General features: G+C 34.1%; 1 protein-coding gene across 2 annotated transcripts; it reads left to right on the forward strand.

Annotated features, from left to right (window-relative positions):
* Positions 1 to 930: 930 nt before the first annotated feature.
* Positions 931 to 7,787, forward strand: LOC147402271 (Major facilitator superfamily protein). 2 transcript variants are annotated; one of them, XM_086443877.1, is made up of 10 exons: positions 931 to 1,240; positions 3,654 to 3,925; positions 4,323 to 4,387; positions 4,479 to 4,641; positions 5,909 to 6,057; positions 6,149 to 6,403; positions 6,520 to 6,688; positions 6,783 to 6,875; positions 6,997 to 7,264; positions 7,498 to 7,787. In XM_086443877.1, exons 1-10 carry the CDS (start codon positions 979 to 981, stop codon positions 7,500 to 7,502), a joined length of 1,701 nt encoding a protein of 566 aa, XP_086300003.1. In that variant the 5' UTR covers positions 931 to 978; the 3' UTR covers positions 7,503 to 7,787. The 2 variants fall into 2 exon arrangements, with proteins under 2 accessions (XP_086300003.1, XP_086300002.1); XM_086443876.1 differs by having other exon boundaries at positions 932 to 1,240; positions 6,997 to 7,311.
* The last annotated feature ends 7,595 nt before the right edge of the window (positions 7,788 to 15,382 follow it).

Consider the following 15,382-nt stretch of genomic DNA (forward strand, 5'->3'; position numbering starts at 1 on the left):
CATAAATCTTTTATTGTGTATCCCGAGGCAAATGATTTACGATTCTATGACGAGAGTGTATGGCAGTGAATGTCAAAGTGGGGCATCAAATTATCACGACTCTTTTTAAATAGTTTCTGAATTTTCTCAACAATCATAAATCCAAAAGTGAATTAAAATGAGTTTTTTGGAAAAAAAAAATAGATTCATAATATAAAAATTAATTATCACAATGTCCCAAAATGTTTATAAAATTTTAATGCAAAGACCAAAAATTCCAAGTTATGGTTCAAACTATCCTCATAAATTGTGATCACCTAACTTTAATCATGATTTTTTAAGTAGTTACTCGATTGAAACACTCTTTTCATGGTGAAAAGGCCTTGATAGACCAGGGGTATTAAAATCATTTGTGAGGGAATTTTCGTCTATTTATGAAAAAAGAGAATATTTTTAAGTTATTAAAAGAGTCATGTTATTAAAAAAAATTATTTTTTGTCCATTTAGATAAGTTCAATTTAAATTTATCGAACAAAATCTATTAAAAAATTATAAGTTTTGCGATTTGAAATCGTTGTTTGAAAGATTTTAATAATAGATTTTTCATCTTCTTTGATGATTTAATGCAAAATGTAAAAGAAAAATCAAAGAAATAAAATAAAAACTCTCTGAATCCTAATTTTCATTTATTCAATTTTTTATAAAATTTAAAAGAAGATGAATATGAAAATGAAGATTGAGAGAGAGATGGATAGTGGAGTAGAATGAGAGAATGGATAGAGAAGATGGTGTGATGATTGAGATTATTATTCGATAAATAGATAGATGGAATAGATGGAGAAGAAGATGTATGTGTGGAGTAATTCCACGATGGTATCAATGTTTTTCTTTCAATATGAGCGTAGAAAATATATATATATATGGTGGGGGCCAGTAGCACGACTCTTATTAAAGTCATAAAAAAAATTAAGGTACTCTTTTGTTTTTCCAACCCTTTTTATGGCTTTCTTAAAGTCCATTTCAGTTTCCCTCTTACCCTCCCAAAATCCCCTTTCATCCTTTATCTTTCCTTCTCCCACGCCGTCTCAGATACGCCGGAAACCTGACACACTCGTCGGTTTCTCACGAGTCCACAAACGAGATCGCCGGAAATCAAGACAAATTCCACCTAAGAAAGACATGTCCGTCAGCGTTCCGATCCCCAATTCGCCCCCTCGGCAGGAAATGGAAGAAGAAGAACCTTATTCGGATTCGAGTAATTGTGAGTTTTAATTTTTTTTTTTTTTTTTTAAACTTTATTTTTATTGATAATTTATGAGCCAATCATTTATTGTTGAGATCTTATCCCTGCTTATGCCATGGATGATGGATTGAGTTTATCAAAATTTAGTTTTTTTAAGGTATTTAATGATAATGGAATCGATTTGGGTGAGTTATAATTAATAAATGAAGTGGATATGATCCAATTTATAGTGTAAATGCAACGACATTCATTGTGTGCATCGTAACGAAGTTCGAGCCAGGCAATTATTGGGTCGAGGTTCAATTCGGATAAGTTTGGGAAATTTTCGCTGATTATGCTAGTGATGGTTTTGGGTTTCTTCCCAGAACTCATCGTGTTGAACCTCCCTAAAAACACTAGTTCTTGAGATTTGAAGGCTGAAGAAGATAAAATTTTGAGGTTGAAGGGTAAAAATGTTACCTTATTCCGTGATTAATTTGTTGATTTGCAGATTTAATTGGATGATCCCTGATCCCGCAAATTTTCTGAATTTTTTGAAAAAATTAAGAGATTTCTGGACAGTCTCATGGGGACCTGTGACCGTTATGATGTGTTCCATCCCTGTTTGGTTAACATGGATATGGTAGCAGTAGATGGTCTAAGATGAGAAAACTGGGTTTATAGTGGCAAAAACATTGTTAATGGGTTCAAGCAATTCTGTTTCTAGGATATGGTTAAGCTTAAAACAATGTTGGATTGATGATTTTTAAAGTTGGTGCATAACAACAAGAACACTATGATGTAACTTTGACAGAAAAGAAAGTGGAGTGCCTATATGCATAATCAAGATATTCAGTTTTATGTAGATTGGATGAATAAATAGTGGTAGTGGGGAGGAAAGATTCTGACCATATTCCTTTGATTCTTGATTGTGGAATAGTTTTAGATGCCCAATCTCTTTTCTTTTGATAATGTGCAGCCTTAGGAATTGAATTTCAATGTCTTGGGGAAGGATTAGTAAAACTCGGTCTTCTTTGAGGATAAGGATAGGATTGGTTAAAAACTCCCAAAGACAAATTTGAGATCTGAAATCATGAGGTTTTGAGAGAATTTATATAAAAATGAAATTGATTCTTGAAGAACTCCCCATGATTGATTGAAAATAGCAGGGCAAAGCATGAGGTCTGATTTGACAGTGGATTGTCAAAGCATTGAGAACCCCGGAGGCAGTCTTGGAGACAAATTCTAGTCAAAACTCTTAAGGTGACAATAATGCAAAGTACTTCCACAAAGTGATCAATGCCCATAGGAAAGGAAATACAATCTCTAGCTTCAAAGTTGGAGGAAATCTTATGGTGGAGGAGGATTTAATTAGGGAATTAGTTGTTTAACTTAATTAGCCCCAAAAACTCAAAATGGTGAGGATATTTCAGATTATAAACCTATCAATTTTTGTGGTAAGTGTTTGCAAAATTATCTCGAAGGCTTGAATTTCTAGAATGAAGTTGGTGCTTCCTTTGGGGATTTCATAAGAGAAGGGGATATTAAATCCCTGATAGTATTCTAATTGCCAATGAATGGGTAGACTCTACAATTATAGTAGGTTCTCTAGGGCTGGTGTGTAACATATGGTCTTGAACTATGTTATCTGGTTCGTCGATTCTTTCAGTTCAAATTTGAGTTCGTGGTTCGTCTCTCTAGAATGGACCTAATTCGCAGGGGTAGGTAGAGATAATTCATTTCTTGGTTCACTTTGGTTTCCTAGATCAGTTCGCTAGCTTGGTTCGCTTGTGCATACATAATTCAAGTATACAAGTTATAAATACAATAATAATGTTAAAAAATAATATTTTAAATATAAATAAATTAATATAATAATTCAAAATTTAAATATAAGCAATGAAAAATATATAATAAATTGGTTTGGCTCACCGAACCAATTACAAAATTATTTGTTTCACCGAACCCAATCAAAATTTAGTGGGTTCGTGGTTCGCTTGATTTTAGGAACCCAGTACGATCCCTACCGCTAATTGATTTGCATCGTACTGTTCGTGGTTCAGACTAGTAGCAATGAATGGAGTAACATAGGTCTTGAATAGTACATTTAAGGATTTTGTTTGCAAATGGAAGTTGGTGCTTCAAGGAGTAAATAGTATTGTCTTTCTCTCTCTTTTGTGTGTGTGGAGATCCTGGGCATATCCTATTTGGGCCATATTTTAGTTTTAGGGTTTTATTTTATTTTAGTTATTGGGCTTTAATTACGGGAAAGATCATCAACCCTAGACCAAGTCCTAGCTTTTTTTTAACTTGTATAAAGCCAACTGGAAATCTATAATCCCCCATATTTTATCTTCTTCTCTCTCTGTCCTGCATCACCTCCTTTTTGTAATATACTCTTACACTTGCCAATATATATATATTGATCTTGTTTTTTATTGATGCCTGGTAGTTGATACAAGTGATGCAACATCAAGGAACCTGATACTTTCAGAGAAAGAAGAACTATTACCGATGGATATAGAAGGCGAGACATGCTCTTCTAGTAAAATCACTTCATGGAAAAGGAGATCTTATATGAGCACTATAACATGCTTTGGGGTGGACTTGTCCCCAGATACCATTGCTGTCGCGATGGTATATTTTGTCCAGGGAGTTTTAAGCCTTTCTAGGCTTGCTGTGAGCTTTTACTTAAAAGATGACCTCCATCTAGATCCAGCAGAGGTATGTTATCTCACTTTTTAATAATCTTTTGATCCTAAATTGATTAAAGGAGAAAAAAAATTAATCCCTTGAACATTTTGCAATGCATCATGCCTTTATATTTCCTTAAAATGGGAACTAAATGACACTTTCTTTCATAAATGTAAAAAATTTCTATATAAAAAAAAAATGTAAACAATTTCTCTAGAAAAATCAATGCCGCATACACGGATAGAATAATCTTGTGTGTATTTGTGGATCAACATGATCATCATAGTCTACACCCCTTGCCCTAAATATTGGTGTTGGCAAAAGGTGTAGACAATGTGGATGCCCTTGGTGAAGCATGCCTTACACCAAGGGCATCCATCAGTTTTCTGAAAGCAAATAGACTGACAAATTCTACTTGGTTAATTAGACAGCAGTGGTATCTGGTGTATCTGCGTTACCATGGCTTATCAAGCCTCTCTATGGATTTATCAGGTTCGGTTTTTTGTGTTCTCCTTATATTTATTTAATAATTTCCATTCCTTTTCATGATGTTCTTGTTCTAACTAGTGTTTGACCATCACAGTGACTCATTCCCACTTTTTGGTTACCGAAGAAGGTCATACCTTGTTTTATCGGGGCTTCTGGGAGCACTATCATGGACTTTGATGGCCTCCTTTGTTGACAGCAAGTATGGTGTCGCCTTCTGTATTCTTCTTGGATCTCTTTCTGTTGCCTTTTCAGATGTTGTAAGTATTCGTTTTTACTCATAGAAACTCCCTGTTTTTCTGCATATTGCTGCTTGACTTTGTGGGTCATGTTTGGTTTGCCTTTTATGTTACCTGCACAATGAAAAGTCAGAGACAACTATGATGTAACCATCATAGCAACTTAACTAGGCCTGTAATACCGAAGTGTTTTGTTCTAGTCTGTTAAAAATGTATTACATGAGAGTAAAAAAGCATGTGGTTGGGTGTCTCCACTCATTGTCATTTTTGGGTCATTTTCTCATCCCTTACGGTGAGGGGGAAAGATAAGTCGTGATTTTTGGTTGACCATTTTTTTCTTTGGGTTGGTAGTTTCTTTTTCTGGCATGTTCTAGGGCAAGGTTGTTAAAAGCACATGCCCTGAGGATTAGTTGGGTGCTCTAAGAGTCCCCAATACCTCGGTTCAAATTTTTTTTTTTGTTAAAAGCTTTAGGCAGTGGACCCCCCTTAGGGTCTAGGCAGACTTAAGCAGCAAAAAAATTAATGTTTCAATTTCCTATATGCGGTTTAGGTCACACCAAAAAAAGGAGTATACATATAATATAAATATGACATTATAAAGATACTATCAATTACCACCAAGCTGATAAGTCAATACAACTACCATTTAAGCAAAAAACAAACTATGTAACCGCCAAAATTCATCGGTTTAATGCCCCCTCTTAAATGTCTTAATTTTAGACATGTCCCTCCAAGTTTTGGTGAATATTTGAGGCACCCCTTAGGTTTGAAAATTAATTTATACCCCTTACACCATAGATTTTAGAAAAATATTACATAAATTTACCATTCTAACCCCAATTTTTGAAACTCCACTTAAAGCGAGTGTGACCTAGGAACTTGGATGATTTAGGTGGCCAAAGCAGAACTAGGCACAACTTTGACGACACTATGGGGTATGTAAAAAATAGATGTACTAATATTTACAAAACTTATGAAATAAAATGTTAAGAATCCATGATGAGGACCATTTGATGTCTCATTAAGGTAAACAACGAACTAACACATTCTTATCCTTGTATTTGTTAATGGTCAGTTTCATATTTATATGAATAATCAGTAGACAATAAGCAGTTTGCAAACTTTTAACATAAGTTGCAATTAATAATGTTGCAGTGGTAGTCGCATTCTTGGTGTACCTGGAAGAATTTCTGTAGTTAATGTTAACAATAATGTCTGGCTGAGACATTCTCTTTATTCATGTGGCATACTTCACAGGCTTGATTCAGGGAACTTTAGTGTGTTGCAGGTTGTAGATTCTATGGTTGTAGAAAGGGCTCGCGGTGAGTCTCAAAGTACATCTGGGTCTCTTCAGTCTTTATGTTGGGGATCTTCGGCTTTCGGGGGGATTGTGAGCGCTTACTTTAGTGGCTCCCTGGTGGATGCATATGGTGTAAGGCATGTTGCATTCGTTCTGTTCGAATAATATTGTTTAAAGATGGATATTCGCCCCTACAAACTAAATTTTTGTGGCATTTGTAAATCACAGGTTTGTTTTTGGCCTCACAGCATTGCTTCCACTGATTACATCTGCAGTGGCTGTTCTTGTTAAAGAACAGCCTACACCGGGTCCACTCAGAGGACATAATCTTTCCCCAGTAGGCCCGGGATTTGTTGAAAGCTCAAAGCAGAATATTATTCAGTTATGGAATACCATTAAGCAGCCTAATGTATTTTTGCCGACATTATTTATTTTTCTCTGGCAAGCAACACCACAATCAGACTCGGCTTTGTTTTACTTTACGTAGGTTCCATCATCTCTGATAGTGGGCTTCATGGATACTTGAATTGAAACATTTATCTACTCTTGTATGTATTCTATGTAACAAAATTTGTTCTGGTTTCTTGTTTGGGTTTCAGCACAAATAAACTTGGTTTCACACCAGAATTTCTTGGTCGTGTCAAGCTGGTCACTTCAGTTGCATCATTGCTGGGTGTTGGACTGTATAACGGGTTCTTGAAAAGTGTTCCTTTGCGGAAGATTTTTCTTGTAACAACCATTATAGGTTCATCTCTTGGGATGTCACAGGTATGCAAAGACATATATATGTTTTCCTTATCTAAGTTTAGCTATGTTTAGCTGAGCTATTTGAGAAATCAAAATTTTCATTTTCCTTGCCCAGGTTTTCCTTGTTACTGGACTAAATCGGCAGTTTGGTATAAGCGATGAGTGGTTTGCTATTGGAGATTCATTAGTTATAACAGTTCTTGGTCAGGTAACGATTATTTATTTATGTTTATTTTTTATTTTTAAATTGGAAATTTTTTATCATCTGCATCATTGTAAGAAGATACTTTCATACTTAAGGTAAATATATGCTTGTGGGGATCTTGCAGGCCTCATTCATGCCTGTGCTCGTGTTAGCAGCAAGATTATGCCCTCAGGGTATGGAAGCAACATTATTTGCCACACTCATGTCCATCTCGAATGGAGGTAGTCTTGTAGGGGGATTGATAGGGGCTGGCCTGACGCAACTCTTAGGTGTCACAAGGGATAACTTCAATAACTTGGCTTTCTTGATAGTACTTTGCAATCTCAGCTCCTTGTTGCCTTTGCCTCTCCTTGGACTCCTTCCCAAAGAAAACTTGGATTCCACCTCAAAGGGTAATGCAGCAGATGTTGAGATGCTGAAGTCTAATTGAAGTTTTAAGGTATCAAAATGTATCTAACGACAGTGGAAGAGGATATAAAATTAATCTTTTCGCTGTAAATATTAGCACGTAATCTAAAGATAATTTTTTTTACTTTTATTTTTATTTTTGTTAGTGTTGGTAATCACGATCTGGGTTCAAATTGACCTCCACCCACTAACTTGCTTGTCCATTGGAAAACTATAGGTTGAAGTTCCATTCGTCTGAGAAGGTGAAGGTGAAGCATTTTAGTTTCGAGCCAGCTAGAGCAAGACCGGGTAAGCTGGACTTGGATCACGGCCTCAAACTTTTCATCTGCAATAGTAATGCTACTACTCGAATCACCATTGAATCCATTCCCGATTAATTTATATGGACAATGCCTCGTTACTAATTTGCCAATTAAATGATTTTCTGAAGAGTTGAAATCAGTTTTGTTCTTCCTTGTTTAGAGTAATTTAGACATCCCCTCCATGTTTTGGTGAATAATTGAGATATATACCTGTGTTTCCGAACTGATGACATACACTCCATAGATTGGAGATGGCAGACTTTGGCTAGAGATTGTCAAGGAGGGCATTTAGGTCATTTCAGTTAGTATATTAGATAAGACTAAGATCAATAGGTATGATATTCACCAAAATGTGGGTGATATGATATGTCTAAGGCGCTGTTGGTTTGCGCTAATTTTCAGTGCTTAATACTGAAAAAAAAATTCAGCACTTTTTGTCAAATTAGTGTGCGTTTAGTTTACTTCATATTTTCAGTGCTTATAATTGAAAATAAGAAATCAGCACTATTTTGATGCTTAATTTTTGCGTTGAAGCGGTAAGTACTCTTTTTCGGCACAGACAAGTATGCTTTTATACTTAAAAGGATATTACCTCTTATATCCCATGGATAATTATATAAGCACTCCCACAAATTAACAACTTCACACCATAGTCTAATTTTTTTGTCTTATATGGGTTCAAAGTATCGGAATGAGTTAATTTTTGGTGAGAATGATCTCTACAATGAGGAAATTATCGTCACCAAAAATCAGTCTATCTCAAAACTTTTAATCCCATCAAAACAAGTTCAAGAATCGTAAATCGTCCATTTTTTTTTTTTTTTTAAAACCAGTTTTGATGTGATTAGAAGTTTCGGAATGGGTTGATTTTTCGTGAGGATGATGTTCAGGCCATATAAATCATTCTCACCAAAGGTTGGCTCATTCCAAAAACTTTAACCCATATAAGACAAAAAAATTTGGCTATGATGGGGGTTGTCTTAATTAATTTGCAGGGTGTTTTTATAATTACACATCCTTTATTTTCATAAAAAATTATTCTTTCAAAATAAATTTCTTTCATCTTTGAAATAAAATGATGGGATGCTCCAACTGTTATTACGAGAGAGAACGTGTGTGTTGTATGAATTGATTTTATGACAATGTTGATTTCAAATTTCGGTGACTTGTATGACATTATTGTTTTTAATTTGAAATTTGTTGGGTTTTAGAAATTAAAATTTTGAGTATTATTTATTATTTAAAAATGAATTACATTTTAATTTTATAAGAAATAATATATTTGATAAGAAATAGGCATTTGAAACATACAAACAATGTATAATATGATTGTAAGGGTAAAAAAGACAATTTACCAGTTTTAACAAAGTGCAATAAACATGATTCTGCGAATTTAACACTTAATTTTAATGAATTTAACACTATTTTGACATTTAAACAAACAACTTTTTTAATACTTAAATTCAAAACTTATAAGTTTCAACACTTTTTTTTTTTTTTCAGTTTAACAAACAACACCTAATCACCCATTTGTTTAATAAGACTCGGAGTTGGAATATGTGACTCGATGTTGGGCAAGCCAAGCCAACCGAGTAGGGAGCCTATCTATGTGGAATATAGACTATCCAATCCACTAGGTGCAGCTTGCACTTGTAGTCATGTCACTGCCAAGGTCCAGTCACGGGGGTTGAAAATGGGACCCACTCAACACTTGTTGTGGAGCCACGTATACACGCCCATGTGTCTGGAGGAGTCGTGCTGCAGTGACCTCAAGATTGGACCTCACATCGCACATCTTGACGTGAAAGTGAATAGGGACCACATATTTCACTCGTACCAAAGAATAATACTGACGTGACATCAAGATGGAACCTCATATCGCACTTCTTGAGGTGAAAGTACATGGGAACTATAGATGCTTTTCATCGAGATAAGAGTGAAAAAGCATTTATGGTTCCTATCTACTTTCACATCAAGAAGTGCGAAATGAGGTTCCAGCTTGAGGTCACTCCAACACAACTCTATAGACCAAAATGTCTTATATAAAAAGTCATGCTAAGGGAACTTTAATATTGACATCGATTCACACTTGGGAGTTGGGTCATGGGAAGACTCTCAAAAGGATTCATCTCTGTATGACTAATGTCTGACCAAGAAAACTAATGCTGATTGACTTGGATGAACCCGACCAGGTCTGAAATCGAGTAATTTATGATTCAATTAATTGAGCTGAAGCAAGGATTGCAATTGCAATGGATTTTGTTTCTTCTTTTTCAGTTGTTGATTGTGTTGACTATGAAGCAATGTTGGCAGATTTAGTTGTTGATTCTGAATCTCCAAGGTTTAGGATATAGGGAGCAACATCAACGTGGAGGTGCATACAGAACCATTGATGCTTTCTCTTATATCTTGATAGAAGCTATTATTGTCCAAGAAATCATCTGCTCATGTGAAATCATCAAAATAGGTGGCTCGAGTCAATTGTGGACCAGCAACTTATCACTATTGTTAATTAGTTATATCTTTCTCAGAAGACTTGTTTGTTAAAGTGTCTTTTGTAAGCACCACATCAGTGTTTTATTAGAGAGGTCTTTCTAAAAGTGATGAAGTTCGTTGAGGAAGAAAAACGGAATTTGAAGATTTTGCTATTGACAATAACCATCTCAAGGAGTGTGCCATCGAAAAAATTCACTATATTTTCCTACTAGAATGCATATCCTCCCTCTCACTTCCTTCTTGGTCCCATCATCTTCTACCCTTCACCTGATACTTCCTCTTTAGAGTGGCCCATCTTATACTCTCAAATCCTTGATCGTTTTGGAGTGACTCCTGACACTCTCACGCAACACTTCCATATAGGATGCACTCCAATCATTATCCATCACAACCCTATTTTAAAAAATAATAATAATAATTACATACATACACAGATAATAATTGAGATGATAATTATGATTGGAGATAATGATGTTATACGTGCATATGTATCATTCGTGATGCAACATTCTCATCTAGGCATTTTCAAATGTAAGAGCTTCTCTAATGCTAATGCTAAATTTTTCTTTAGCAGTTCTAATTTTTGAGACAATAAGGTGCAAAAATGTCATACTTAACATGTACCTCTCCAATCCTTCGTCTAAAAAAAAATGTCATTGATTTGCTTTGGAAGGTAATTTGATATATATATATAAAATAAAAACTAATTTAAAAAGTACTTTTTCACTTTTTTTATGGTAATTCGATCAAAAAGTAATTCAAAAGACATCTTTTATAGAGATATTTACGAAAAAGTGATTAACTTTTGACGAATTTATGATTCCAACTCACTATTCATTTTAATTACCAAAATGTGAACGATAACGAATTTGAAGGTTTTTAAAGTGACTATTTCGTAGGTTTAAAGTGACAATTTCATTTTAAACATCCGAAATAGTCACTTCGTTCTAGGAAAAAAATTAACGAAAACTTGATTATTCACATTTTGATAATTAAAATGAATAGTGAGTCAGAATCGTAAATAACTCATTTTCAGCCCACGAAATAGTAATTCACCCTTGCTTATAACCCAAAAGTCACTTTAGCAAATTATGAAATATATTAAAATCAATATCAAATATAGCATCAATTTTAGGATATGTTATATTTGAGACGTGCAATGGAATGCATTTTTGAGACATTTTTCAAAATTTGGAATTGCTATCCCAATTTGAGAGACCATTGGAGATACTCTAATGTTAGAAAACTAGTGAAGTATTTATTTTTTATTTTTTATTTTTAATGTTAGAAAACTAGTGAATTGGAATGACTTCTAACTAGTGAATTGGAAGGACTAGAGTTGTTGAATTAGATCAAGGAATCATGAAAACTTAATAGGATAAGATTACAATGATTGATACTTCTTTTTATTTTAGATTGAAAAGATTATCAAGAGTGCCCTACATGCTCCACCTAAAAAAAAATTAGAAGTGCCAAATGATTGATTGCATTGCATTGTGGAAAAAGGAGGATATTGTTGAATGAATAGAAGAGAATCCATGGGTGGAAAGGTAGGTACCATGTGAAAATGCATTATATATTATTTCCACCAATTAGATTATACATAGTAATTGGGGAACCCAACACCACCCATGTGAGAAATCAATGGATAAAGAGCCAAAACCATGTCCTAATGATGATTAAAAAGGAACTTAAAACAAATTATTCAAACTATCATTATTGATTCCTAATAAGACATATATTGACTATTCAACCCCAAGGGGTTGGTCTAATGGCAAGCCGAGCCTTGATAAGCTCCTTAGGAAGAGTAGGTCAAGTGTTCGAAATCCCACAAAACTATGAATTCCTTGGGGCTAGTGTCACTTGACCCTTGACTCAACCTATTGCACGGAGGATTTTCCGAGGAGTTGGTGCATGTGATCGTGGGATACATATAGAAAATTCAAAGCTAGAAAATGAAATTAACCAATCACATTGTGCATTCTTGTTTTTCACTTCTCCATGACTTAGTTTGTGAATCCCGGCTCCAACTTCATCTTTTGAGACTTGGCTTAGATTTTTGGAACCCTATTACCTCTAACTAGAAAAATACAAGATTAGTAGAAATTTCTTGTTATAAATACTTTATGTCGACAATAGAAAAATGATTTCCTTGGAAAAAGGAGATTCATTGTGTTTGATTGAGCATTTTCATGGGAAAACAACTTTCTTAGAGAACATTTTTTTTTTCTAGACAAGTGTTAGTGGTCAACATGAAATTGGGTCTGAAGGGTTTTAAACATTGGTCGTGAGATCAACACTCCAGACACCTTACCAACTTCACTAAGTTGTCACCTTCACTTTCATAGAGAACATAAGAAAATTTGATCTTTGTTTAACCTTGGCCACGGGATATTCTCTTCTTTTTCCCTCACAATTACCCATTCTCAAATCATAAACCAACTCTCTTTTGACATTTTCTCCATGTGCACTCGAACATTGACATTCATTCTCTAGGGAAATCAAGTTTATTGCAGACCATTTCTCAGGATATCATTTTCATAACAAAGATTTTTCAGCAAGCTTAGAACAATTTTGGGAAACTTAAATTTTGGGCTCGGTCAATGTACATTAGTTATGGTATGAACCTTTTAAATCTTGTTTGGATTCTCAAGATACTTGCACTTTTTGGACCTCATTTTTACGATTTTTAATCCAAAATTTGGTTCGAATGTAAAAATGAAACCAATTCAAACATGAGCAAGAAAAATCAAAGCCAACCTTTCTTTTCATCGAACACTAGTACAGCACTAGTTTAATGTTGAAACCAAATCAATCAAAAACTAATTCAATTTACTTCATTTGAATCACTGTTTTCCACTTCAAACCCTAAAATGATGTAGCTTTGTACCCATTGAAAGAGCAAATTGATGCGAAACTAGAGTTAAATTATTTCATTTAATTCAATTGCAGGATATGATTAGATATCATTAGATGTTGGGCAAAAATGGGTTATAAAATCTGAGTGATCTGAATATGAATTTAACTGGTTTGCTTCCTTGGAGTGTATCCAAATAAAAAAATGGGTCGGATATGAATTGATGTCCCTTGACACGAGTCATATCCAGGTCGGATACAGAACCATCTCTATATCCACCTAGATCCGAATGATATATTATTTTAAAATTTTATATTTTTATGTTTTTCAAGGCACACTTCTTCTACTACTTTAATATGACATAAATTCTTGTAAAATAAAAAATTTATAATGATAAAATAGAATAGTACAATAATTAGAAGAAAAAAATATAGCAAAAAAATGTTGAATGATCCGATCGACCTACCTAAATCAAGTAATTCAGTCGGGTTGAGTTGGATCCAAATTTAGTGTAAGCAAAATGGTTTGGATATGATTTTAACTGATAAGATCCGACCTGAATCCAGATCCGAATAAAAAGGATATACTCGGATCTGACTAGAACCCGGCCCATTTTAAGCCATGCTAGTCAGAAATCTAAGAGCCAATGCAGTTGTGAGCATTAAAATTGCGAGCCACCTTCCCAGACAAGAATGGACGGTGTATAATGACAAGGCATGACACATGTCGGAATCAAGATGGAGTGTTTAGGTGTAGCAAGCTGTGTGACCCCACATGCTAGGCCACTGTTTGGATGTGGACCCAAGGGTGGAACATACACCTCTGCTCCATGTAGTAGGATAAAAGGAGGATAGGGATAATTTATAAAATAAAAAAAGTGGTTCAAAAATTAATTTTTGGTGGGTTAATTTGTACTTTTGAAAAAGATTGAACCCATAAACTTTAAAATGGAAATTATGGGAAGAAATATTTGATGGAAAATGATCTGGTGGGAAGTACTTTTAAATTTAAAAAAAAAATACAATCCACTTGTTTTTCTCTAATTTTCTTCCTTTTATCACAAATCCATTAAATCAAAATACCATAAAATAACCCCAAGGGGTTGGCTCAATGGCAATTTTGGACCAATAAACGATTAGGTCATGAGTTCGATACTCATTATGAGCATTAATTCCTCAGGGGTCACCTACCAAGACACACCCTCACTTATCTCGTGCGTGTGATGTGCGAGCGTTGCACGTACCCTACGATTAATCCTGGGACAAGACCATGATCTATAGACTGGGCAAAACCCAAATAAGAGCACGGTTTGCTGTTTATAGGGATACCAAATTATCACAAAAAATAAATAAATAAAATACCATAGAATATACAATTATGCACCAGAGATTCTTATAAATCCAATTGGTTTGGATACTAGTTTCTTCATAACTAAAATTGTTATGGTTCAGTGTTTGATTTTTCGAGGAACATGAATACATAAGCACCAATCATCGTCCAATCACAAATCAAGATCAGATTATCGTTGTCGCATATTGGAATTTTCTAAGTTTCCATGATCATCACAAAAATTGTCATATATATATTTATATTCTACACAATCTTTTTTGACCATCCAAAAGAATATGGTCAGAAAAATAATATAGGATTGGCAGGTAAGATGGTTAAAAATATCTGCTGATGATGATTTTTTTATTTATTTTTAACTTGTAGATTTTAGGTGGGGCCATCTAGCCATCTTAATTTTAATCAATCATGACGTAGCCAGCAATCAAATCTTGATATGGGATAATTAATTATACCAACTACCATTACTTTTTTTGTTTTTGTTTTTGTTTTTAATATTTGATTTGAAGCTTTTTAAACTAAGTAAAGTTAACACTGTTCAGTAGTCGACATGGAAAGCGTGTAGAACAAGAAAAATATGTAAAAGGATCGACATCCCAACAAGAAGAATGAAAAAAAAAATTAATGATTTGTTGAAGCCCCCTCTAACGTACACCCCCTACACCTCCATCATAAAATCATAGATTATTTGTCTTGGGATACGTAGAATCATAAATCTTTTTCCTGTACATCCTGAGGCAAATGATCTACGATTCTGTGATGGGGGTGTAGGTCAAAGGGGGGCATCATATTATCACGATACAAAAAGAAAAATTATAAGAAATTAAAGATCTAGATGATTTTTCAATCTTGATATGGGATTTTCAATTATACCAACTACTATTATTCTTATTTTAATATTTGAATTGATGTTGTTAATTATGTACTAAAATATTATCTCTACTGTTAACTAAAGATACTTTGTGTTCATATAATATTCACTTATAATATATTATTTAGTGCAATTTTGTATTTTATGGAGAGTGATTCCGTGTTATTTTTCTCATTGTTATTTTAAATAGAAAAAGATAATAGAATAATGCTGAAGTGACTTCAAGATT

The sequence above is a fragment of the Akebia trifoliata genome, chromosome 5 (genome assembly GCF_017979445.1).
Source record: "Akebia trifoliata isolate Shusen 1 chromosome 5, ASM1797944v1, whole genome shotgun sequence".
NCBI lineage: Eukaryota > Viridiplantae > Streptophyta > Magnoliopsida > Ranunculales > Lardizabalaceae > Akebia > Akebia trifoliata.